The sequence below is a fragment of the Chroicocephalus ridibundus genome, chromosome 8 (assembly GCF_963924245.1).
Source record: "Chroicocephalus ridibundus chromosome 8, bChrRid1.1, whole genome shotgun sequence".
Lineage (NCBI taxonomy): Eukaryota > Metazoa > Chordata > Aves > Charadriiformes > Laridae > Chroicocephalus > Chroicocephalus ridibundus.
In genome coordinates this window covers 49,021,046-49,048,600 of record NC_086291.1, presented here as the reverse complement: position 1 = coordinate 49,048,600, position 27,555 = coordinate 49,021,046, and the positions used below count along the sequence as shown (strand labels likewise).

The 27,555-nt window shown below is 39.0% G+C and overlaps 2 protein-coding genes across 12 annotated transcripts in view; one reads left to right on the top strand and one right to left on the bottom strand.

Moving 5' to 3' along the window:
• UNKL (unk like zinc finger) overlaps positions 1-7,868 on the top strand; it is a 52,959-nt gene extending 45,091 nt beyond the window's left edge. For 9 of the 10 annotated variants that reach the window (XM_063345337.1, XM_063345334.1, XM_063345338.1 and 6 more), the window contains 4 exons: positions 706-936; positions 1,604-1,806; positions 2,631-2,885; positions 3,770-7,868. In XM_063345337.1, coding sequence (XP_063201407.1) covers positions 706-936; positions 1,604-1,806; positions 2,631-2,885; positions 3,770-3,925 — 845 coding nt within the window. In that variant the 3' untranslated portion in view covers positions 3,926-7,868. The remainder of the gene's footprint in view (positions 1-705; positions 937-1,603; positions 1,807-2,630; positions 2,886-3,769) is intronic. The other variant, XM_063345335.1, reaches the window with a different exon arrangement.
• A 3,420-nt stretch (positions 7,869-11,288) lies between these two features.
• MOSMO (modulator of smoothened) overlaps positions 11,289-27,555 on the bottom strand; it is a 33,162-nt gene continuing 16,895 nt past the window's right edge. The window contains exons 2-5 of one of the 2 annotated variants that reach the window (XR_010072377.1): positions 22,992-23,204; positions 15,661-16,353; positions 11,625-11,704; positions 11,289-11,395 (exon numbers count right to left, since the gene is read on the bottom strand). Coding sequence is in view for 1 of the 2 variants with exons in the window: in XM_063345345.1 (XP_063201415.1) it covers positions 16,169-16,353; positions 22,992-23,204 (398 nt within the window). In the remaining variant the exon portion in view is untranslated. Of the gene's footprint in view, positions 11,396-11,624; positions 11,705-12,375; positions 16,354-22,991; positions 23,205-27,555 lie in introns of those variants that run through there. The other variant, XM_063345345.1, reaches the window with a different exon arrangement.

Genomic DNA, 27,555 nt, shown 5'->3' with positions numbered 1-27,555 from the left:
TCCACTGGGACAGGCCATGTCTGGCATGGGGCAGCCCCAGCCTCTCCCGGCCAGCCCTGCAGCCCACCCCCCGCTGCCAAAACCTTGCCCCATAAACTGAAGTGAGGCAGGCAGATTGTATTTGCCAAAATACAACCAGATTTGAAACTACTTTAAGAACCAGAAAAGAGATGGTTCTTCTGCTACCATTTCATGCAGCATTTGTTTGGGGGCTTGGACATTTAAAATCTGCTGAACAAAAACAAAATATGTAGAGGAAAGTCTGATTATTGTGCTGTGTATGATTTTCAAGGTATGTAGTCTCATTTGCCTAGCTCTAGTTTATACATTAAAATAAAACCCAAATTTTTCTTAATCTTTTAAATTCCAGTCAGTTTCTCCACTTGTGTTAGTTGTTGGCTGTAAAAATAAGTCGAATAATTTGATCTGAAAAGTGTTATCTGCAGCTACAAAGGAAGAGAAAAGGCCGCTGCTGTGTAAAGGCTACAAATTCTGGTTTTAGGCACTTGGAAGACTACTTTCAAGTGTTCAATTTTAAAAATGTTTTTGCAATAGGACATAAATAAAGTGGGTTTTTTAATGGAAGGTATTTGAATATATAGTTTGCATTTGATACATTTTTCAGAAACATACTTACAGAGAGCTGTGTAATGCTTTGGAAAAAAATTATTTTTTTTTCTTTTTTCTTCCCTAACACATGCATAGGTCAAAGATTACTGGGAAGTTCAGCACCTGTCAATATTCCAGGTTCTCTTGTTCGTTCCTCATCTTTACATTCATCGTCATCCCTTTCAACCTCGCCACTCAGTTCTCTTTCACAATCGCTGTCTCAGTCTTTTGTTTCATCCACTACGGCTCCTCACCACCAGCAGCCTCAGCCTTTGAAGACAGAGCATAGTATGTTAGGCACCTCAGCCTCCTCTCACAACTCTCTAGGTAAGTCAGTTGAAGGCTCCGCTTTGCGTATGGTAAGAGTAATCTCTTACCTTACCACCTCAGTGGCAGGTAAGAGATGTTCAGTTCAAGGCTTTGCATGTTTCTTATGACTTAATGTGGACAACAAAGCCTAGCTGTTGTAATTGGTAACGCTACTGATAATGGAGTTACATGTAGTACATGGGAGAAAGTTCAAGGAGTGAACTTCCGTTCCTAGTGAAGGGAGAAAAAGAATTCTTGCAAGAGGAGATATTTGCAGAGGCATTTGAAAGGGCTAAAATACAGAAGTTGGCATACAGGAACGCGTTTTAGCTGCAGCCTTTTGCAAAAGGAGAATACAAAACAGAGAAAGAGGAAGAATGAAAATGATGTATGAGCTGCTAGGAACAAAGCTTTTTGTATATAAATGAATTCCCACTCTTCTCCTTTTGTGCACTGTACTGTCTTTTATTAAAAGCAGCGAGAAAAAAAACGTGGTAACTCTCCTGAATTGTTCTAAATACTGTAAACATTTTCCAGGCTGTCACATTTCTGAAGGTAGTGAAATAATGAGTCTTGCAGATAAAAGTAAAATTTTGTGTATGTGGCACACCTGTTTTGTTCTGCACGTGAAACATTTTGCAGCAGTGCATGCAGAATGCTTATTTTTTCTGCCTTTATTTTACAGGTTTAAATGGTGTTACAGGGAGCATTTGGGACTTTGTAACTGGGAGTTTCTCTCCCAGTCCATCCCCAGTACTAAGCAGTGGCACTACCCCCTCAGCAAGTTCAAACACCAGTGGGAACGAACTAACTCGAGTTAGACAGGAACTTGATGATGCCAAGAGAAAACTAAAACAATGGGAAGAATCTTGGCAACAAGTAAAACAGGTATGTTAATTTATGGTAATTTTTTTTTTTTTTAACAAACAAGCAGCTCCTACTGTTTTTCCTTTTTACATATCTTCTCATCCTTGGACCCAGAGTTTTATTACAGTCTGTGAAAGGAATGTTTTTTCCATCTTCAAAATGAGCTGGCGACATAAAGGAAACGGAGCTTTTTAAAGGGCAGCTCATTTTCTGAAAGTTGATCTGCCTCTCTAGAGTGGGACACTTACACATATCGGGATAAGGCTGAACAGCGTCAAGTATCTTGATGTTTAAGTAACTAAAGACATACATTCCCTCCCGTACCTCTTTCCAGATGATACGCACGCAAAAAAAAGTAGAGGCTTGCCAGGATCTGCGGTTGTGTAGCAAACCTGGACAGTATCGACCCAGCTCAGCAGTCAAGCCGAGGTTGTTAACTGCCAGTCTGGTGCATTTTCTGTAGTCCTTTCCTTCCCCTCATGTTGTTTCCTCTGTGACGAGGGGTAGCTAAGCAGCTGTACTAGATTTTGACAGCTTTTGATGTCTCTTGACATTAAATTATGAATTTAACATTTAAAATATGTTCCACTTATAGAACTCCAAAAAGGCTTCTGGTTGTTTGCAGACAAGTAACAGTAACATACGTAAAAATTATATTAAAACAAAACAAGAAAAGTTGTTAATTATAAGCTAGGATAATTAGGGAGAAGCGTTAAATTGACAGTAAATGTATTGTTCTGTCTAAAATTAGAGATTACCTACATCTTTGTAGGCTTTTGAATTTGTTCTTCTGTTGTTAATTTAGAAAAATCATTTTTTATCTTCTGGAAATCTCTTTCTCCCAGGCATGTGATGCATGGCAGAAAGAGGCTCAAGAAGCAAAAGAACGTGCTAACATTGCAGATGCGGACAAACAACTCGCTCTTCAGAAGAAGGAGGAAGTGGAAAATAAATTAAAAAAGCTGAAGGCGCAATTAGCTGCTTGTCTATCTACTACATTACCTTATATGAAAAACTATGGAGATATAGAAAAGATATCCTTGCCAAAGCTTCGTTCCTTACAAAATCGGCTGCACTTAGATTTAGAAACAATAGATGAGGTAAGTTTCTTCATCTGCATAACTACTTTTGATTAACTGGCAGCTCAGTAACCTTCAATGACACATTTATGCCAGGTTTCATTTCAGGGTGGTATGTCTTTCTTTTCTGGAATAGAGGGTGGTTCAGATTTCTCAACCTAATGGATTCTTCTGAGTTTTTTTTCTAACTCTTCCAGCTGCTACTTTAAAGGTTGTGCATGCTCTGAGCTTACGACCCTCCATTCCACACTCTCTCTGTCCTGGTTTCATCTGGAATAGTTAATTTTCTTCCTAGGAGCTGCTGTGTTTTGGATTTAGTATGAGAATAATGTTGGTAACACATATCGGTTTAGTTGCTGCTAAGTAACGTTTACATTAGTCAAGGACTTTTTCAGCTTCCCATGGAAGCTGAGAGGGAGCACAGACAGGACAAGCTGGGCAAAGGCATGTTCCATACCATGGCTGTCCTGCTCAGTATAGAAACGGGGGTTGGCCGGGGGGGCAGAAATCCGTGATCACTGCTCGGGGTGGGCTGGGCAACTGATCATCAGGTAGTGAGCAATTGTATTGCATCACTTATTTTGTATATTCCATTATTATTATTACTTATCATTATTATTTCTTCCCTTACTGTTCTATTAAACTGTCTTTAACTCAACCCACGAGGTTTTTTTCCTTCTTTTTTCTCCCTCTTCTCCCTACCCTACTGTGGGGGCCAGGGACCGAGTGAATGCGTTGTCCTAGTTGCCAGCTGCCTAGTTAAACCACGACACTGTCATACAAAAACATTGTCCTTTCTGTTGTTAAATTAGAATTTTATTGGGGACTAAGCTAAGTGTAAAGCTGCTCGACTGCAACTGTGTACTTTGGAATAGCTTTTACTGAGTGCAGCATTTTTTTTACAGGTGATTTTCCAGCTTCAGTCGAAGAAGTGTATCGTATGTCAGGAAGGTGATCGTAGCATTATCCTGAATCCATGTCAACATTATGTACTTTGTGATCACTGTGCAGCTGCACAAGAAGAATGTCCCTGCTGCAAGAAAAAAAATAATCTGTGGTAACATATAGGCATAGTACTCGTATCATGTTCATTAAGTAATTTTATGGTTTTGTATTTTGTATAAGAATATCACTCATAATTAATCCATTTAATAGTGCTAGACTGATTTCCATTTTGATGTGAGAAACTTAGTTGCTTTACGATAGAGAATAAGGCTTCCTCGCCTTCACATATCAACTTCGGTCATTTGATGAGGTTCTGTAGTCTTGAGGTTCTTTCATTCCCCCCAAGTCCCATCGCAGCCTTTTCTGACTTCCACTTACATTCCTAGTGCACAAGCTACTTAGGTTCATTTGCACTGTAATCACTTTGTATAAATCTTACCATAATGCCTGAATGAAGTGTTTATACCTGTTATTTTCGTTAACAGAAGATGGATACGTAGATGCAGTAACTACACACGCAAGAGGACACACGGCCCCTTGGCCATGTCTGGTGTGTGTGGAACGCCAGAGCCAGTATTTTGGAATCGGTCTAACACTATGTTTACTTGGATGTTTGGAAAAAACTCTGATTAATATAAAAGCACTTTTTAATTATTGTGTTTTGTTAGAAGGTATGTTGTAAATTGCTTCAAGCTGCTTTCTAGGTCTTATGTTTATTTTTTAATATGCAATAATATGATGTGTTATATGTGTACTGTGAATTTAAAATATTTCACATGGTTTTACTGTTAAATCACAATATGATTAAATAGAAAAGACAACTTACTTAGTTTTTTTACAATTTATAAGTTAACTGCATACTGTAGTATTTATAAATGTACCAGCAGAGAAAAAAACAGTGAGGCGTATATGCTTTCATATTCAAATTTCAATGTTTTCAATTTTGTGAAACAGATCAGTTTTAGTAAACAACTGTGCATTTGCGTATTTCCCTCAGTTTGGATGTTTGTAGTCTTAAAGTTTTTGTACATCTCCTAACCTGTGTGGTACTCATCGGGAGCAGATATGATATAGATAATATTACCAAGTGCCTATGCCCCATATCCTATAAAATGGCAGAAGACATAAAAAAAGAATTTTGCAAATAATTTCTATTGCTTAATTTTATATTGAACAATTTGACAATAACTAGAATACATCTCTTGCTTTTATAAATATTTAAAAAATACACTTTTTTTCAGTAATGAAGTAATGCATGTTTGAAAGGAGCTACTAAATTATGTAAGTATGAAATCAGGCAGTGGCACTTTGACACAGTGATTATTTAAAAGGTGGTAATATCCTTACTTCATCCTGGTAGTTGGGAAGATACAATTCAGGAGGAGAAGTTAATTAATTACTGCATGTTGACACTGTATATTTTTATTTTTATTACTTATAATTGCCTGCATTACTCCTTTTTCTGTTAATTTCAGGTGTGACACTAGTACAACTTAGACTGAAATGACCTACTACTGTGTTACATGATTTGTATCTCTGTATTACTGTATTTAGTACAAAAAGTGAGTTCACACAGGCAGCAAAGGGTTAATCTCTTTAAAGTTCAGTCATGTGAAAACAAAACCCAAGATGTATACTAAAGTTTATCATTGTCGAAATAGAGCTTTTAGCACTGTGTCAGTCTTAAATAAAGGGCCCAAGCCAGTAGTACTGGAATCACTCTCTCCTTTGGGTTTTAGCATTCCTTGTACAAAGGCTTGAGGTGGCACAAAATCATGACACACTAAATGTAGAGACTTGTCGCTGCTTTCCTAAGACGTTGATCTGCAGGAATGTTGGAGACCTTTTGGGAAGGGAGAACTAGGATAAAATATTAAATACACTTCTACTTGCTTCTGTTTCAAAATTTTGTCTGAAGATCACTGTAAAGACCAAAGTTGGGTTTAATAATGTGCTTTTGGTGACTTTAACACAATTTCTCTAAAACGTTTGTACTGAGAAAAATATAAAATTGGACTGTATTTGCATTTTCAAACACTTTTCTGTCCTAAAATAAGATAACTGCCATTTTTTAAAATGTAGCCAGCTTTGGACTTTAAAAAAAAAAAAAACCAACAAAAAACTTGGATCACTAAGTTTGGCTGTAGGTATTAATGTATTTTTTGCATCTGTGCAGTCTATGACAAAGACTGATTTTTGAACCTTAACAGTATTTTGGACTAAAGCAAACTTAGTTATGTAAGGGTTTGTTAATTTTTTTAAAACAGTGAGCAAATCAATAACGTGTAATTGTAGTTTGAAATTATATTACATATTTTTCAAACAAGCAGTTATTTTGGAACACCGGTTTACTAATATTTATCTCGTGTGGAACAGCATTCTGCTCACAAAAATATTTAGAAATATCTCAATGAAAACTTTTGCTTTGGTATTTTAGAAGAAACCAGCTTAGGCCACATTGTGCTGCCCATATGCAGCTATGTGACATTTGTTACCCATGAGATACGGAAGTGTGGTTTTGTGCTGTCTTGTCAAAGTTTATAGTTCTTCGTGTGTATTTTAGTGCATTTGCCTGTGTCCTAGAGCTATTTTTTTTGGTCCCCCCCCCTTTTTTTTAATTGTAGTTAACAGGCGATTTTCCTAATCTTGCGACACCAACAAAAAAGGAATGTAAACAGCACTTGCAGTGTGAATCGTCACATTGACATTCATAGTTTATATGTGCTGCATTTTTATAGGAAATAAACTAATATGTTTAGTCTGTTGCTTTTTAAAATTGTATGTTTTGTGTTTTAAAGTGATGGATCTTGAAAATAATGATGTGTGTCCTATAGTAATACCAGTACTGGAAATTTTGCAGGTGTTCCCCGTAAGTTTCTTTGCTGCTGAATTACAGACACATTTAAAAACTACCAACAAACCAATGTTGTGGAGAAGGAAAAAACATATACCAAAGAAACAGACCTATGTGTGACATTCTCAGCCTGGGCAGCTTGCTATAATTATAGATGAATCCTTTGGTAGTCACTTGAACCATCCATCATCACACACAGCAGTCATGTGAAAATAATGCAGTTCTTCACAAAATTCTCTTTGTGAAGAATTACAAGCCAGTTTTCCTTATCTTATTAAAGCAGGTCAACTGCAAATGCAAATAAATACGTACTTTTACAACGGAGGATAATAAAATACATGCGCAGTTGACTAGAGACAGCTGTTTGGAAGAAGTCAGAAGTGCAACCTGACCTTTGTAAGTATTTGTCCTTGTACTATATACACTGTCTAGAAACTGGATATGTTGAAGTTATATTTTAGCAAGACTACAGTGTGGTAGTTTGCTGAAGTCACAAAATACATAAAAGCAAACTAAATGAATTTTCAAGATTCATTTTGGTATTTGACAAAGTTCTGTGTTAATTTATGTAAGAATATAATTTCTAATGTGAATGCCATTATGTTGTCACAGTTACTTTAGCCTGGGGAATAATAGATTAAAATTGTGATTTCTCAGGGTTTTCACAGTTAGGAGCTGTAATTTAACCGGAAGTACGCTAATTACGGATAGATCCCAAGCTGCATGCTATAGGCTTATTATTGGTCTTCTTTGAATAGCAGATTATTAAAGACATATTTGTTTTGTTCTATATTGCCATTCAGAGTATCCTAGTATTAAATATAGGTAGTAATATTATTACTGTCACACTATGCTTGTGTAACTGTGGTCATCATCAGACCCTAAATAAATACAGAATTTTTACTCATTAATTTATGGAAGCCATTAATGTTTTGAGTGTACAGAGAGAAATGATTTTGTGAATGAAATTGTTCTTAATACAAAACATATTATTTATAATGCATACTCATTTACTTGTAGTGAACTGTTAAAACTGTTAACACTTGTTAAAACTTTTCTACACTATAGCGTTTATGCAATGGTTTACAGAAGTCATGGAATTATTTTTATTACCAACATGGAAATAAAATTTTGATCTTTATTTCTGAGCTATACTGTGTTTAGAGACTCAAAAAATTACAGATATGTTTTCCTCCGCAATCTAATTATGGCAATCCTAATCATTTCAGGGTTTCAACCACTGGGATTGGCGTTTACTGTTTCAGTGGAGAAAGAGGTCTAACTATGATAGAAAGATTCAGCAGAACGGTCTACAAGACAGAGGCTGTCAAAGTAATTAAAACTTAATCACTTTTCCATTCCATTGTAGTACCATGTCCTAAGAACATAGAAAGCGTCCTACTGGGCTGGCGTCCTAAGTCTATACCACTACTCTGTCCCTGACAGTGGCAACAAGAGATGCCATTTAGGAGGAGCACGCAAGTCTCTCCTCTTTCCGCAGTCCCTGCCTCTCGGATCCTCCAGTGTCAGGGATGTTAGAAACTGCAGCCGATTTAGGCTCACCTTATGCAAGATGGCACCTTTGTACCTGTCCAACTCAAAACTTTGGTCTTCATAAAAGATGCAGAGAATGTGACAGCATACAAGAGTGAGGATGTGGATTCACCAAGGGTTTCTTGAGCTTCTTGTCCTGTCATCCATATCCCTCCTGGTAATGCCCAGGTCTTTTTCAGACTTTTTCTTTTCCCCAGGAGCCACCGCACATCCTGCAAGGCAAGTAAATTGAAGCTGGTTACTAAAAAGCCTCAGCTTGCATGCTGGCCTTGCATGAGAAATTCAATAATGAGGGTGAGGACAGAGTGGTAGGAACAATCCTGAGGTGGAAGGGAAAGACACAGTGACTTATTCCCAAGTAGCCTGGTGACAAAGCTGTAGCACTGCATGCCTTATGGCCGTCCACTTGCCTTCCCATACACCCCCAGGCCTTGCCCTGCAGGACCCACCGTCAGGTCCCTGTTTGCTTTCTGATGGCCTCGGATTTTGAGGCTGTTTTGAGGCACCTGGTGGCCTCTGTTTTTGACTGGCCACAAGACAGCTCCGCGCCAGGCAGGGGTTACGCTCTGCACAGTCTGCTCACCTTTAAATGCCTCTGAGAGGTCCTGATGATTAAGACTGCTAAGAAAAAGAAAAGGCCTAGATCTAGAAAGCAGAAAATTGCATACCAATGAAAGATCAAGTAAAATAATCAATTTTCAAGCATCAAGTATCACTGCACATGATGCGTAACTCGCAGTAAATAATGAAAATACATAAGCTTCTGGAAGCCACTAGCACTCAAAAGTTAATTTATTCTTCAGTGCTGTATACAGTTCCATTCTAAAAATATACTGTAAAGTTAAAGTTACCTTTCTAGTGTTCTGCAACAGCCACTGCACTCGGTGCTGATGAAGTTCAATCGCCCTGACAAAGGCAGAGCACACATTTAGCTAAGGCATTCTCTTGCACGGTGTAGCCATGTAACATTCAACCATTTGTCTTCAACACATCCTTTTTCTCACAGATGCGAAAATCACAACTGGTGGTTGCAGGGCTAACCGTTTAAATACTTCTTCCCCGTATGCCGTTTGACTGATTAGCTACGTAGCTGTCTGAATAATAAGCTGCTGGCTTCTTCTGCTCAGAGACAGGAGAGGGGCATTCACCATGTGTATGTGTGAACAACAGAAGCTCTGGCAAAACTGAGCTTAGTTCATCACACAGAGGTTACTGTCAGGAGACGCATTTAACACAAACTGCACTACTGCTCCAGACTCTCATGAAATGTAACCTTGGGCTTGAAAGGCAGCACGCTCACTGAAGTGCCGGACTAACTGCAGCACAACTTGCAACAATTTCATTTCAAAATAGGTATAACCTGAGGTAAAACAAAGTGCTTGCTGGCCTTTAAAATTGTTTTACTTCAACCAACTTGGCTTTAATACCATGTGCATAGTTTTTACAATTTGGCAAAAAGACAGTTTAAATTAACATTTCAAAGGGGAAAACCTTTTTGCTTTCTCAGAACATAAAAGCTACTTTTTTTTTTAAACCAGATTTGCAGACAGTTTGCTTAGATGGCGCAGGGCCCACGTACAGAAGGTGGACCTTCTGAAGATTCTGGATCTTCACGACTGACACAGTGAGGTACGCTGAAGTAATGGCACTCCTACCACCAGTCTAACAAGTATTGTGAAGATCAGCAAAAACATGATGATTACTCTACAGCTTATTGAGCCTAACCATTAAATGTTTCCCACAAATTAAGCTTCCTTGATTTTATACCATTAAAATTTACTTAGAAAACTTTTAACTTTCACATCATGACTAGATCCGTAACTTGAAACTAATCCAAGTTACAGTAAACATAAGCCACACATAAGTAGTATTACCTGTGAAAACCCAACCATTCACTAGCTGCCTTTCTGAAAATGAGCTAATGGCCTCAGTTCAGAACCTGGTTGACAGGCAACTGCATTAAAAAAAAATTAAAAACCTCAGCTGTAGTGACATATAATTATCACCTTCCCTAAATCTCAGCAGAAAGGATTTAATGCTGAGATGCTCTGAAGTTCCCAGAGATAACAAATTAAGATTTAAGGCAGTACCTGTAGTCATGGAGGATGGGGATATAGAATTAGTTACACATCAAAATCGTGAACAAGATGGATACTTACAGAAAGTCTGGACTCAAAATGGGTAACAGTCTCTTCAGTAAACTGTCTCTTCAACACTGCTTCTTGAATTCCTGTAACGCTTTGCATAATTAGCATCAGAGATGCACACAAATTAGGACTGACTAAAGAAAGGGCGGTGCTGCACTTAAAACATAATATTGCCTTCATATATCAGATGCTTTAATGTTAATTGCAAGGATTCTAAACTGTAGTTTCTTAGCCATTCTTCTGTGGTTTGCACCTTTTTAGACTGTATTTTCTTCATTTGTACTCGCTATGGATCAAATAAGAAAAACTTAAATGCAGTATGAGAAATGAAATGTGCTGTTCAAATGCGACAAAAATATAACTCCTAAGAATAGCTGCTGGTAGGCAGTGCATATCCAAGAACAACAGAATTTTAGGTACTGGCATACTCTTTTGCATGTGGGATACAAAGGAAAAGGTTTCAGAATACTCTCAGATTGTGAGGCTAAAGGAAGGGGAAGGAGAGCTTAGTTTGGAGGAGACAGGAAGGAAGACAAGAAATAGGAGAGTTTAGTAAAAGAAACAAAAGAAATACCCCAGTGATTTACCAGAGAAGAAGTAAAATTAAGCATCTCCAAAATCCACCTCATGGAGTTTGAAGGAGTATATATTGCCTTCTGCTTTTCTCAAGAAACATGTAGTATCAACAGTTGATCTACCTTTATTGTTTTGCCTGATTTGTTCACAGACTGATTCATCTCTGCAGAGAAACTATATGTAGTTCCGTGACTTTAGTGAAATTGTCTGTGTGTATATCCAAATATATGTAAGGAAACAAATCAGTTGTCTATCAGTATATTTATCCCCCAACTCTGTTATTTATAGCGGGTATGTGTTACTTTTCTAGTTGCTCCATTTAGCAGGAGAACTTGCCTGCCAGCAGATCTTACGTCTTGTTGATATGCATTACCAGCAATCCATTACCTGCTCCTAGATCAGAGATAGTAAAATCTTGCCACGGTGGATGATCACCCTGTAGACTGGATTTCACCCTACAAGACAATGGATTTTATGGGATGACTTCATTACCCATAATATTTCTGTATTGACATAAAGTTTTTTCTGTAGGAACTGTTTTATACTTTGACATTTGTTTACACGTTCCATTTGATACATGATAAATGTTTTGAAGCGACATAGTACATAGTTGATACGAGCTACAGTTATTTGCTCTATATCTACCTCTGAAGCCCCAACAAGATTTTATAACAGTAACCTTACCCAGCTCTTTCCAAAACCTGATCGTTGTCCAACTGTGCCATTTTCCTGATGTGTGTATCCATTATATGAATAGACTTAGCCTTGTTAAAAAAAAAAGACAAAAGTATTAGAGTAAAAAGCTTAAATTCTCAGAAATATACAATATTTTAAAAGATATTAATATTGTCAGCAATTATGATAACTACATTGCATGTGGGACAACAGCAAGTTAAAAAATAACTGCCAAGAGAAGTTACAATTATCCATCTATAGAAAACACATTTAGGAACTATTCTGCAAGTTACTTGTTAAGGGACTTTATGCAGTGATTGTGTGTACGCACAGCTGCTGGGAGACAAAAAGATTAACCAAAGCAAAACCCGGAGCTGCAGGGCTGAGTGTGAGCCACGGCGGGAGCCGGAGACAGCTGGGCTGTGAGACACGGCGACGGAGGCCTGTAGGTGAGCTGCCCCTTGGGTCTAGGCAATAAAACCAGAGCAAAAATGATCACAAAATGCTGCTTTTCACTTTGCTGGGCTCCTCCGCCTCACTCCGTTCCCAGCTCCCCGAGCCCTTTGGCTCGGCAGCAGGTGTCCGAGCAGCCATCTTGCCAGGTCATCCCACCCCCAGAGACCCTCCTCACCTCACAGGGAAAGGCCTCTCAGCTCCCCCGTCCCCAGAGATTCACCTCACCAGGGGAAAGGACCCCCTTTCCCCATCCTCCCTCCCTCCCCCGGGCCTGGGCACATCCCGATCCAGGGTGACATGGTGACAGGGACCCCCCAGGCTCCCTCAGCATCCTCAGGCCAAGGCCCCTCCCGGCACTCACCGACCCGTTCCAGTCAGCGCAGCCAGGGCCAGTCGCTTTAGTAGACAATTTATTTTGATAAACTTGCTCAATAACAAAAATACAAGTGAAGAAAATTATGTTCATTTTATACAGTTTGTATTAACATTTGTTCGGAAATCATTAATTGAAAAATGTTCTAACCAATTAGAAAACAATCCTCAGTAAAGGCCGGGGCGGGGGACGCAGACGGTCAGGCCTCGAGCGGGGAGCGACGCGACGCCCAGGCAGGACAACCCACTTGCAGACACCATTTCCTTCATTATTTTCATCCTTCACAAAGGTTTTAAAGGACAGCTTTTTTTTTTTTTTTGTGTGTGTGTGTGTTGGGGCAAACGGTAATCTACAGTTGTGTTCTGAAGTGGTTAAACAACGGCTCTGAAACACAGGCATGACAGGAGGGCCCGAATCTGGCAGCGTTCCTGCAGCCAGAGGACGGGGCTGAGGTGGTGGTGCACACTCACAGCGTCTTCGGGAAACTCGTATCACTCGCCAGCAAGATTAACAACGAAAAACGATGTTAAATGGTTAGACTGGAGCATTCAGGGAAGCACGCCCTCCACAGGTCTGAGACAAACAGCTTCCAGGCGATTATTTCAGCTGAGCTCAACAGTAAGATTTACACAAACAAATTAACTAGTTCTCATTCCGAAGGTATTTTAAGTTTCCGATCTTACATTTTGTTAGCCAAGTAAATGACAAAGCGTGCCCAAATTACATTATGGTGGGACATCAAACCTTTGAGGGAATTCTGAAGCAAAAGACTAAATAAGAATCTCTAGTGACACATGAAATGAGCTGTCCTTCAAAAAGTTAAAAATAACAGCTGGCAGAATCAGAAAAGTTTATGTAAACACTCAACACAAATACAGGATTACCTTTGGAGAAAGATTCATACGGAAACATTTGCTTTTCATGAACTGAAAAAGTCTACAGATGTTCAGGCATGTTCAATACGAACTTCCTGTAGTTTAAAACAAAACCTTGTGCAAATAAAACCTATAAATAGTCTTCAGCAGATTTTACAGTGATGCTCTTAGGTATGAAAAGAACGCACACAACTTTAAAACAAAAGTAACAGACATAAGTTTGACAAATGATTGCACCATAAAACAGTGTTTTATATACAGTTTACAAGATATGATTTTCTGCTATAAATTAATACTGTACTATATAGTACTTAGTGACCTTATTAAAAGCAACTGTTGACAGCTGTCTCTTCAATTACTGGGTGGGTTTTTTTAAAATGCGGATGGCTGCACCTATTTCTGGACTTAAAATGTTGAAATATTTAATCAAACAATCTACTCGTTAAACCTCTGCTATCATTTAATAATTCATAGCAATAGCACTGGCAGATCAGATTAATTTCCAGCCAGCCAGCCACAGTCTGGGTATGCTCCAAGATAAGTGTTTATACTGTTTTTTTTTTTAAATGATGATCCATTTAATCTAAGCCTAAATCCACTGTATACATGATGTCATTATAACTGAAATAAGTAAGCTGGGGAGCGAGAAATATTAGCAGATGAGAAACTCTCCCCCCCCACCTGTGTTCCAGTTACAAAAGTCTCCTAGAACTATTTACAAGAATGACATTTCTGAAAAAATTAGCTTTTCTTTTTCCGCAACATAATTTATGGTCTAAGTTTTAGTGAATACTTCAGCTTAGGATACAGCAGTGATAACACCAGAAATTCAGACACACATCCAGCAGCTGACCCTTGCATTTTATCTTCACCAACATCACTGGGGACTTACGAAGGCTTAAATTAGAAACCAAATCGTACTTAAACCATTACTTCCAAGTAGGTGCCTGGCTGTATTTACAGATTAGCATACTTTAGAAAAATTGAGTGATCTGTAAACACTCCCTTCTATCTGTGAGTGAGCTGGCCGGAAAAAAAAAGTTGCTTATAGACCATTCTGATGACAAGTTTGTTGAAAAATGCCAAAAGAAAAAATATTTAATTCAGCAAATAACCTTTTTGCATTAAAATACCTTGGGAGGGGGAGAGTGAAGAGGTGGAGGAGGAAGACAGGGATCCACTAAGGTCTGAATGGCACGTAGTTTAAACGAATTGTGCAAACCGTCTTACTTTCAAACACTTAAGCTTATCTGATAAGCGATTATTTTGGAAACTGCTAATTACATTTTACCAACAACCTCATTCTAAAATACACTTTCACTAACATTTTAGAAAAATGTCTACTCAGTAACGCAGTTCTTCTAATAAGCTCAATGAAACAGCGCCGATAGTGCAGACAGCTTACCTGGGACACTAAACTGTACTTTCTGCAAGGTTAGACTGAGTGGTGAATTAAGAGGTCTATGGATTCAAAGGTTTATCCTTGTGTTGAAAAATAAAACTACCTTTAGTGAGGAATATTTACTCCCAATTTGGGTGGCCCTTAAATCCACATTTAAAATAACAACTTTAGTAAACAAGGCATAAATTATTCAAACAATTATATTGCTCATTTGTTTTAAAGATGAATTAATAATTAAAATGAAAATAAATTAATACATCTTTGCAGTGGGATAGTGTTTGCATTACTTTAAACATTACATTTTACATGTGCTAGAGAAATGCTTACCTATGGTAAAATGCTGTGCTTGAACATGTATGAATGCTAATGTAACAACGCAGTAGAAAAAGAGACTTTCTGTACAACAGTTGCTAATAATTTAAATAGTGTCAGTTTCCCAAAATTAGGATTTTAACTTTAAGTATGACATGATCTCACCTTCTACCCTCATATACAAATAAATTACCATAAAAAGAATTTTAGCTTAACTTAAAATTGCACCTAGAAAGGCATGGGATCGTTTGTACCTATTACAAAAACTGTTAAAATCAAGGGCTGCTACAAAGAATGAGGTAAACTGAAGACTCTCAGCTATGTGGCCTTCAGAGAAATGGCTTTTTTCTATTGAGTTCTAGTTTTGCACACCACAGTGTTTTGCTAGCAAAGCGTTCTGAGTTCTTTTCCAGGAACCACTTGTGTGTATATACATATATATACATATATGTGTATACACACACACACACATACACACACACTGTATACTGCATCAGCAAAATATATATATATTTATATATATATTTATATAAATATAAGGAAGAAATCCCCCTCTAAAACGTTCCTTAGTGTTTTTCTAGAGCTTATGGGGGAGGAGGGGATGTATGTCTTCTTGCTGTTACATACATTTAGAGAACGTGTTTTGATCTATTGGCTTCTTGGTGCAGTAATGCAAGATTGATCCACGTTGGTGCCAAAGGCTTTGCTCATCAGAAGGAAGATGTAGAATACTAATCTCCTAAACAGCGAGGCCAGCCTCACTTGAATTCCTCTGCAACCCTCTGGTCTACCACAAAGTTCATAAATACTTTGACTTCCAAATCGTTAGACGTTAAAAACAGGAACAGTACAGTAACGTGGGGCATTATGCTTCTCAGTGTAAAGCATTCTTCACTAGTGCCTATCACAGTGCAGACCTGACTGCATTAAATATGCTCAGGAGATTAGTCAACGCTGTCTGTATTTGGTTATGGGAAAGGCTCTCCTTTTTTTCATCCAAAGTGCATAGTGAGAACAAGTCAAAGCATTCCTCTTTTCAGTAAGTGTTTGATAGTCTGATCTAGGCATCCTCCTGAGAATGCAATTCTGATGTCTTGCTCTTTGCCAAAATAAAGTCCTGCAGTTCAGACATTCATCAGCCAGGTAAACAAACTTTGCCAGCAAATAGAAGTCCCACTATTGTAAAGAAAATGGATAAGACAAACAGTACATACGAAGACCCAACCACTGTGTTATTGGGTAATTTATATGGTTGACCTCCAACTTCATTGATGTAAAATCCTATTGGAAATATTAGGGCTGCCATACAGAATAGAATCACTGCAAAGAAAAGAGAAAAGAAAAATGGTCACTGCTGCGTTGAAGTCAAAGTATTTACCAGTTCATAGAGCAGTCCAGAAAAGCAAGCAAAGTATTCTGACCAAACTGAAGAGCTGAGATATTCCAGTGCCTAACTTGCTTGAAATGGCCGAGTAGGCTTTACCTTGCTTTTAAAACATTCCTCATCCACTCCCAAGAAAGACTGAAAGACTTTTTGACTGTAATTTCAGTCCTGCTCACTAGATCATGAACTGCCTTTACAGAATAAAAGTTTGAGGATGTACTTCTACCACCATCCACAAGTTTAGTCACAGAGCTCATTATTTCTCCAGTAATTTTAGAGTCATTTTTCCCCAAAGTCAAGACAAATGAACAGTCAACATTGAAGAAACTCCTTTTCTAATATCAGAGTTGATTTTCTCCAACTGTAGTTGCCCTCTGACATTCTTCCATATAAACTCCTTTTCTGTAAAAGTTTTGCTAAAAATAGAAAACACATAGATTGTCATTACATATTCTTTTAGATTAAAATAGACTCGTTTCCCGAAGTTATATCAGTGTTTCCTTAAGTAATGAAATATCCTTAGGATTTTCCATCGGAATACAAAGAGAAGTTTTCTGATTCAGTTAAATCTAAGCTTCTTGGTGAAAAACTTCAAATTCAGACTGCATGAACAAAGAGAACCAAGAAATGAGGCTTTTTATTTCACCTGAACAGTTAGACTTATTTACATGGTTCGTGCTTACAACTGACTCTAGGTGGATGTACAAAAAGGAAACCAGAACATCAGAACATCAGCTGCTCCTTGCTTTCCGAAACACATGAAGCAGCTTTGCAACACCCAGGGTCAAGAGCAGCCACCACCAGGACCAGCTTTTCTTTCGGCTGACAATAACGAGCAGGAAAACAAATCAAGCGTTCCACTGGAGGGAGCTCGCCTCTCGCCTTAATTAACGGCACCGGCAGATCGCTTTTCAATGGGGAAGAAAAAGAGCACAAACAAAAAACGGCTGGCAACTGCAGAGTTACTACATTCTTGCTCAGTGCTACCTCCTTAGGCCATCTATTAAAACAAAATCAAAGAACCAGCGACTAGATGTTAAACATTAAGTAGTCTAGAAGGGATTAATCTACATGATTATTGGTCCATGTAATTTCACGCTACACAATCTAATCCTTAAGGAATGTTTCCCTTTATTTAATTGTATCTTAACCAACAGCTGGTCCATCTGAGGAGAGAAAGCTTGGCTATGTGTTTCTTGAGCAGATCTGTGCAAACATCGAAGGGCTCTATACTGGACTGGTCCAGAAAACACTGGTTGATGGGTGATTAGTAACGCAACATACAATTAGTAACAGTTTGAACAATGTTCTGAGGATGAGTCACATTATCATAACTCAGCACACTTCCTATTACATCCAGTTTGTCCCTGACGAGCGTTCCAGTTATTTACAAAACTTCTATTATATTTTAACAATAACCCACTTATAGGAAATAGCTTTAGGATTCTGAAAACAACCTGCACTTTCAAGATTAAATCTCCTTTATTACATTCAAGAACTACACAGCTGGAAAAGTTCTGATGGCCTCATGGATATGGTTGTAGAATAGATCTTTATCCCTCTCTATTAAACCCCTGTTCTTTGAGGTGTGTTGTACATACACGCACCAGTGCTCCCAGGTGTGAGACCTGCCAGCGGCACCACAAGTGTCGGCCGGAGCGTGTGCCCACCGTCTCCTTGTGCTCCTGCCCCAGGACAGAAGGGCCCAGGTACCTCACAGCAGGAGAAAAAATAAATTCTGCACATGCCGGCAGTATGAAGAATGCTGATGCGCGTGCACATTTCAAACATTTACTACAGAAGTAACCAGCTGTCTTTTCCCTTGTGCACACACACAGTGCACATGTGCTGCTGTCAGGGTGTCCAAGCAATTTTTCTTAGTGTGGTCTGAATTTTCAGTCTACTGAAATAGCAAATGAAAAACGGATTCATCAAAGTCTCTGCCAGATTAGGAAGCCTGAATTATGGCAAAGTTTTGAGAAGTCATTAAGAAAAGACTGCAAGATAAATTTATTTTTAAAGAAGAAGAAACTAAGGAGAAGATCCAACATACGAACTGCTCAGTTAACTTAATGTGTTATTCTTTCAGAAGGAGATTTATAAGCTAGAAAATAGGAATTTCTTATACAAGCTGTAACCCAAATGTAACTCTCCATATCTGGTAGTATCAACTCAATGAATTTTCGGCAACATTTCCAGCAACCCATAAAGAACTTCTCCCTCAAAAGTACTTGCTTTTGATTTCAAATTCTTCCTTGGGTAGAAGAATCTGCAGAAAAGACACTTAATGACTACAATATCTGTGAACAAGAATATTCAGGTAACAAAACACAATCATTTCTAGTCTGCTTCTGAATGGTGGCTGTCAAAAAAAAAAGATCTAGTTCCTCTAACTCTTTAGCTTGAAATTGTTTTGAGCATCCAATGACAGCTTCAAAAAAATCCAGGATACAGAGCATTAAAAGAAGGAAAAAGCTATGGTCTAGTCTTTAGAGGGCTCATTGTAGTACCTGCTCGGCTCTTCAGAGATGCGTAACGCAGAAAGTAGCACCTGGTACAAATCTTTAGTAACGCAAGAAGCACTTTATTTATTCACCGGGGAACACCAAGATAGCTACTGTTAGTTAAGAATGCGATTATCCTGCCCCATTTTTACTTGCATTCCAAAAAGCAAGTCCATTATCCTCATGAACATTTAAATCCTGAGGCAAAAAGAGTAACAGCCTCTCTGGTGACTGTTGGAAACAAGGTAGAAATATGATTTTTCTGTCCAGCGTCTCCTCCCTTGATACATCTCAGAGAAGGACCCACTTCAGTGGCAGCAGACACAGACTGAATTCCCTTTCTAGTTGTAGCAGATGGTAAGAGGCCTGAATCTGTGTAAGATGTAAACAGATCTTGTGGGAGCTCTGTGAATTCCTGCAACAGCCAAGATTGTTACAATATACATAAGACCACCTAGGTGGCCTCTGCAGAGAATAAGCTCTGGACATCATTTCTAATTATGGAACCTAGCAGCATTTGTCCTAATGACCATGGAAATTACAACGTTTGAGATTTACCATAGGTTCACCACATCCTATCTTCTAACCCAGAAGATGGCATAACGAACACCCTGAAAAGACAAAGGGTTTACATAAATTCGAAGTAGGGCTAGCAAAAAAAGGATCAGCTTCAGAGACACATCGAAAAGATCCAAAGCCAGGTTACTATTTTGCTACCAACTCATGCCACTAAGTCACAGGGCATAATTAGTGATGAAGTGGTATAGAAGCTGGGATGGTAATGGGCAGTTAGGTGACATGAGCAACCAGTAAATATTACCATGCAAAGGAATAGCTGATCAGATCTTTGGCTGCCATCAACACACGAGGCACAGGTATGAGTTTGCAATACCTCATTCATTAACGAAGCACACAAACACCTGGGCAGTGCACAAACGAACATCAAGACGGAATCCACTCTCCATCACATTGTATGGTACTACAGTTAACAGGACTCAAACATCAGTGACAGCTTTGATAGTATCTATGCCCAAAGCGACAATACCTATCACATCAGGAGGAATACCGTAATTCTTGACTCTTTTCTACAGAAAGTGAAGGAGAACTTTCACATTTGCCTTTAGAAGACTTGTGTCACTTACGCAGTATGACCTGGAAGAGGGATGTATCTCTCCTTTCCACAAAGCTGTTTTGCGGAGAAGCCAGAAAGACAAGTTTCTGTGCAGCAAACCCCCAATGGCTGGGGAAGGACGCAAATGCTGTGCTAGTAAATACTCTCTCGGGCATATCACTTTAGAAGTGTATATAAGAAAGAGAATTGAGAGATCAAACTTTCGTCCTTCTTGTGTCCCTTAGCTACACAAGATAGACAAGACCATTCTCAGCAATAGCTCATATTTACACGTACATGGTTGAAAAAATCTGGAGTCATCCAAGATAACAAAATTACAAGCAAAAATTCCATGAAAAATATAAGCTATCTATTTATATATATATATATATAAACTCTAGTGTGAACTGGGCAAGAGTGACCTCTTACCAGGCTCTCCTTGCTGCTGTGAGGGTGGCGAGGAAAGGGCTGAGGAAGAGGACTCCTTTGCCCTTAGATGATTTACTCTGGACCCCCTTGCATTTGAAGAGAACGGAGCTGCCAGTCCCAGAGCTGCTCTTGGCAGTCCCAGCAGAATTCCCTGCCTGCCGAGGATACCGTGTCCTCTGTTGTGTTCAGAAAGATCTGTGAGAAGAATACCTGCTAGCAGCCTGTACTAAGCTGTTAAGCCTAGTCTTGAAGTTACTTGCAGAAGAGATGTAATACAACTATGAAGTTTTCCCTACTACCTTCTCACGAGTTACACACGTTTTCATCTCACAGCACTGGCACTTCACAGGAAGGACCAGTTCATGGTGTTCCAAATTGATTCCACATGGTTACGTGTTTCCTAATACTAATCTACAAATAGGTTGCCATCCTAGGCAATGGGATGGCAATAGGATGGCAATTTGTGTTGCCATCCAATGAACCACAGAACTCACTCTCACCAATTTTTTGAAAAATACAGAACTCTTCCTCTCATTCACTTCTTTTTTTCAAAAGTGATTTTTCTTACAAGTGAGTTTAGCAATAAAATTTCCCACCGTCATTGTTAGCAGGAATGCAAAGGTCATGGAGTCATATGTATTGGAGATGAATACCAAAGACATTGAATTTTAGAATTTCAGCAACATAGCAATCGTATCTTAATAGAATTATGAATAAGTCTAACTTGCAAAAGAACAAATTAGTATGTTTCATTATTAAACATCTCATAACAAAAGGCAAGTACTGCAATAAAAGAATGTCCTTCTATATTTAGACTTCTAATAATGGACCTGTTGCAAGCCTAAAGACATCTACAGAAAAAAATGGCCTTAGGATATCAGATTTTTTGGCTGAACTAACCATCACAGTTGTAAAAAACTAAAGATGCAGGGACGTGATGATTGAAGATATTAAAAAAAAAAACCAAACCAACATGAAAATATGTAAAGTCCCAAATATAAGCTCTGAATTAAGAAAAAAAACCTCGGTAAATAAATTGTGGTATCAACTCCAAAACCCCTCTTTACCCTAGAGCTTTGACTTCAGCTTACTGTAAGCATCTTAATTTTGTATGGCATTTTGAGTTTAAGCCCTCCCTGCATACATTAGATCTACATGAAATATGTATAGATAAACAAGGGCACTGGAAAAGTTGGGATGGAATATTCAGTAACACTCATGTCTGCTATTTTAATCATTCACCGGAAAATAAATAAAAGTCAATCACAACAGATACAGCATTTCAATAGCTCCATTGTCTGCAAGAGCTGCACTATTAATTTAATATGCCGTGTAGCAAAGTTGTCAGAAGGATGGCTTTGATTGTACAAGTGCCTCAGTGAAGTACCTTTGCTGAAGCTGAGCGCTTTTTTATATTATTCCCTTCCCCAAAACAAGGTTAAATCTCATTCATATTAGATACCATTACATGTCACAAAGTTACATTAAACCTCATTTATGCCTGTGTAAACCACAAACTCGCATTTTCTAGTTAGTGTTCACACTACCTTTAGTGGTATGTCATAATTCAAGTCAATTTAAAAGCCCTCAGGTTTTGAGTTTTTTCATGCTGTCATCCCCACCATTAAGGCACCATTTCACAGTTGGGCTAAGCCTGTAACACACACCAAGAAAAGGAAGTTTGAAAGTTATTCCCCTTACTCATTATAACTGTTTTTCTTTTGCACTGAAGTAGCCATAGGATATGTTTCCCTGTGTGGACACACAGAGCTGCTAGAGAAGGCTCAGCTGCGAGGAGTTACGCTGGTGCTCATATGGAGCAGAATCGAGGGAGGCAGAAAAACACTGGTATTCCTCCCTCCAGCTAAAGCACTGCTGCGGGTCACTTATGGAAGCAAAAGTCTCAGTGCTGAGAAGCACAGCAGATGCTCTGCAGTGGGCAATCCTCCTGCATCGCCAATTAGGATGCAGATATTCTGAATAAAACACCCACTGTGAGCGTGAAGCAGGACTGAACCAGCGTCAATCCTGAATGAGGTATTCGTGAGACACCTGAAGTAGGGATGGATTTCCGACTATAGTAAGCCTCAGACGTATCAACTGCCTCCTCTTCCTCAGGGATGGAATTTTCAGTCATTCCATTCTGCTAGGAATACGTCCTGGATATATAGGAGCGGGGAAGTATGAAAGACCAACGGACACACAGTTCAGGACTGACTTCTTCTATCCTTGCTCGTATTCTTAGGTCAATTAATGGCACCACCCAAGGAAGGTAGGGGGGTCAGGCCTTCCTTTCTCTCACCTTGGGCCACAGACTATTATTCCCTCTCAATTATAGTCACTTAAGATACCAACCCCTTGATTTTTGAAGAATTTTATTTTTTCCCCAGATGTGGTATTTAAAGAGAAGGAACGTTTTGTATCGTAAGAGCCCTAAACACTCACTGCTCCTTGACAACACTCTAGTGTTATTTTAGACTGCACCAGTTTATCCTGCATACAGGTCAACTGTGTAGTTGAGGTCACTTACTTCCAGTGAAAGCTATCCAGCGGGCATATTTAGTAGCTTCTCTTCGCCAGTGGGAAGCCACCAGCAAACCACATGTGACAGTTAGTGAAATGATTCCCATAATGATGAAAAATAACGTAGTGACCCACTCAGGAGGCAGCCGTGGAGGAATACAGGTCCTGTCACGTCCATGGATGGTTTGACACTGTCGCACAAGGCCAACTGTGAGAGCACCTGAAAATACATAGCAGAGAGGCAAGTAAACTTTCAAAATCCTCTCTGAGGGGCGCTCAATTGCAAACCAAAGCTCAGAATTGTCCAAAAATAAGGGATTCTTTCTTTGATGAACCTTAGTAAGTCTTTCAAACACAGAGGATGCAGGGGGGCCATGCTTTAAACATCTATCTTCGTGTTCTTTCATCATGCATTTGCACAAGTTGAAGTGAGATGGCTGCAAGCTGTATCTGGCTCTTGAGTGGCAATCAAGGTCTAATCAAAGGGATAAAGCGCTCCTGTAAAGCCTGCCAATATCAGCTGAAGTGGTAGCCGAGTTGTACAGAGGATCACTCCCTCATCCATGCAAGATGAAATATTTTTATAATCTAACAAAATGAGCTGCAGACCCCTAAAATGCCTTTAATTGTCTAATGCCTTTTCCCCTCATCTGTAAATACAGCTTTAAACCTCAAAGTCTTACAGCAGAAACTGCATTTAATTCATACCGAGATTTTAAGAACATTACAAAAAAAAAAAACCACTTCTTGACAATATTTAAGAGTTCCTCTACGTAAGAGACTGGTCAATCCTTTTGACAGCTAACAAGAGTTACTACACACACAAACTGGGATATCTATCAAAAAGATCCTAGAAAAAGGACAAGACCGGTACAGAAACCATAAAGTTTTACACAAAATGAGGTATTTTGTGTTAAATAAAAAAAAAAATCTGATTTAAAATCCAGTTCAGTGTTTTTAAGACTCATAAAGAAGCTTTTAGTAAGCTTTAATAGCAAAGTGCTCTTTATTTGGAAAATTTTAATTCAAAATTAACATGCAAGATTAAAATCCAATTCTTCCAGTGTCTCCTAAACATTAAGTCCTGTATTTCTCAATTTTGTCTCTTCTTCTGAACTGTTTTCCTAAATAATCACAATTGTCCTTTACCTAAATTAGGAGCAAAAAGCAACAGCTGATAATATTAGAGTCAACATCTTCCTCCACAAATTATTGTAAGTAAATATTGTCATAGTGTTGACCTGTTTAAAATAAGAAGAGGGCAACTCAGAAACAATTAAGACATTAACACTTGGAAGATTAGGTTTAGCACGTCTTCTGGAGGGAGAAACAACTGTCATACTTTTTAGCTTCTCTTTGACAAAAAAAAAAAAAAGGCAGAAAAAAAGGCAGGAAACAAAGAAGTAAGCCAATAGTCAAAGGGTACCCAGTCCTAGCGTGCACATCCGAGCACCCTGCAGCCAGCTTCTACAAGAGTTCAGATCCTGTTTGCTTACACCTCAGCAAGGAGTACCACAGGATCAGCGTCTGAGCTTAGAGTCACTGGGGTGCGAGGCAGAATATCGTGTTTTATTAGATGCAGCACTTGTGATACGCTCCTACAGGATGAAGAACCAAGAGCAAAACCATTACTGAACCACTTCTGTTGAAGTATTACTGTAACCTTTGTTTAGACTATAAATCTTTAGCCTTATTCAAATTCATCCTTTTAATTACATATTCATCAACTGAAAGATTCAGAGATGAATTTTCAGCTACAAGTTGAAGTAAAATCCTTTAAGAAAGCGTCAGTTACAAAACCAACAAAACTGGCATTTTCTACTCCAGATACACAGCAATCACACCATTACTGCGCACCGGGATCCCACACAACGGAGGCAGCACTGCAGACGCGATCTCGCACAGCTCACACACCTGCGCAGTGCGCAGCTTCACATGAGCTGCTTCTCACTCGCTTTTTCACAGCCTGCGACGTTTTCATTTTACATCAGCCGCTGGGGCTGAGGGGAGATGTGCACGTGTCCTTCAACGTCAAGCTCCCTGAAACACCCGCTGCAGAACCTCATACAAAACACTAAGTAGTTTCCTGTAGTTTGGGGATAGAGAGGCTATTCACTGCAGTACCATACAACAGGAAATTAATCCCAATCACTCTGCGAGACTGGGATTTGCCAACAATTTTACTATACTTACAGTAGAAGTCAGCTTTTTCTAAACTGCAATTCTAATCTAAAGAATGACTTCATAAAAATTACATCACACACACATTCTGAATTCAGAAACCTCTCCTGAATCCAGTGGCAATAATTTAGTGCATTTTTAACTGTGGCAAAAGCAACAGTGATAAGAACCGCTGTGCTGGCCTCCAGTCCATTTTGTGTGTTAACTGGTACCGAGGAACAGCTGCTATACAGGAGCATGTATTAGAAAGAGACAACTAACTCATCTTTCAAATGCAATTTGTAGTTTATACTGAAGCCATTTTTCAATTAACAAGCGCACATTTAACATGTCAGATTTAGAGAGGACCAAAGCTAAGCCCAACAGTGCGGTAACTAGAGGAAACAGAAGAGAACTCCATCTTGAACTACTATTTTTTCAGTGCAGTTTTTTTGCTGTCAACATCTACTTCTCCAAAGACAGATTTTCTTAAAAAAAAAAGAACACCAAAACCAACAAATCCACAACTGAAAATGAAAAAAACAATCAGTTAAATCTCTGAATTGTGAATACCAGGGCAGTATCCCTTTTGAAGACACAAGGATAGCTGCAAGAAACTCCTTAGAGCAAGGTTTCCTGAACATCACTTCTCATGCCCAAGTTGCTCTACTCTTTTTTTTTTTCTCCTTTTTTTTTTTTTTTTTTTAAATCAGAGTTTTAAAGCATAAGCAAATAAATTTCAGGATCTGCCATTCTGGAGGAAAAACACTGAACTTTATGGTTAAGCTTTTGCTAGCACATGCTTAGTATTTTCTCTTAACTCTTCATGGATTACAAAAGTAGATATACTCCATATTGAAGGTTTTGAACCTTGAGTCTGCAGACTCTAGGGAGACAAATGGAAGGCAAGAGAAGGTCTGTGATCTAGTTCTAAAGGTTTCACAAACGTAACTGGGAGAAACAATCTCATTATGTGCTCATAAATTTAGTTAAAGTTTAAGTTCACTATACAGGGATACCTCAATTGTGTACATAAACTAGGCAGAAGGAAATTAAACCTCACAGCTTGGTCCCATAGTGACAAATCTCCTGTTGAATGCAGACTTCAAAAGAAGTCTCTGGTGCGGAAAAAGTATTTATTTGCCACAGAATTCAAAAGAAGAGTGGGTTTACATGGTAATTTATTGTCTTGGTCCCGCTCTAAAGCAATCAAGCAGACAGTTGCCAGGCAGCTGCCAAAAAACTAACTTGTTACAAAAAATCTTGTTTAACCTTATCTAGTCTATCATTGAAAAGAGGGACAGAGATACTGAATCGAACAGATCCCTTCTGCCTGTAGTTGGAGAATAGCCCAACAGTCCATCTCAAGCCAGTCACTGAGTTCCGCTCTGGTCTCTGGGTAAGAGGTTTTTAGTCATTCCCTCAGAAGAATTCCAGTATAATTGCTGAAAATCTACGTGCCTAACACAGGTATAAACCAAACAGCACAGCTAATGCTAGTACATTAGGCAGCTTAAAGATGGATACAGCCCTAAAATACATGCAGAGGAGTAACGACACCTGCGCATCCTCCCCATTGCAATGCCCGCACTGCACGGCCACCAGGAGCTGTGAGGACAACATGGAGACACTGGGGGCTGCATCCTTTCTCTCATACACCTCTCCCTCCATAGTTTCCCAGGCTGGCACTCTGCAGGCCAGTACAGCTAGTGCGAGAGGTCATTAGGATATGTATTTCTGATTAGTTAAAATGAGATTCAGCCTCGATCAAACCAGAGGATGCTGCACTGAACAAATGTCAGTGAAGTGGTCCTTAGTCTTTTCCAGTAAATCTATTCCCTAAAGTGCCGGTGCATTTCAAACACATTAAATGACCTTCCAGTAGTGACAGCTGGACTATAACCAGGACTCCAGTTTATATGAGTGAAAGACTTCATGATCATATCCCTACACTCCCTCACCCAACTCCTCCAGACTACCAGTAATGCTCATTTTCTGACACTGCATATTTTTACCAGAATAAGTAATAAAAAGACTCTTTAACAAATATACCAACATTTGGGAGCATCACCTGTTTAACAATTAAGTTTCACAAAACCATTGAGGGAAAGACGGGAAAAGGCACCAAACCAAAGAAATGCTCCGATGTGTGGCTGCCACCGAGCCGACCCACAAGTCCCACTGCAGCCCCGCCAGTGCAGTGCCATCCCTCTCCCGTTTCCGTGGTAACTATAGAGCCACCAAGGAGGAATCACCCGCTACAGAGAGAAACAAAGATTGCTGCAGCCCTTTCACTCCCCCACCTCTCCATCACTTCTGAATTACTAAAAGTGGCAGCGATACCACGGCTGGAAAGCAGTAGCATAATAACAGCTATTCAGATGTTTGCTGTTCATCTATTATTTGACAGC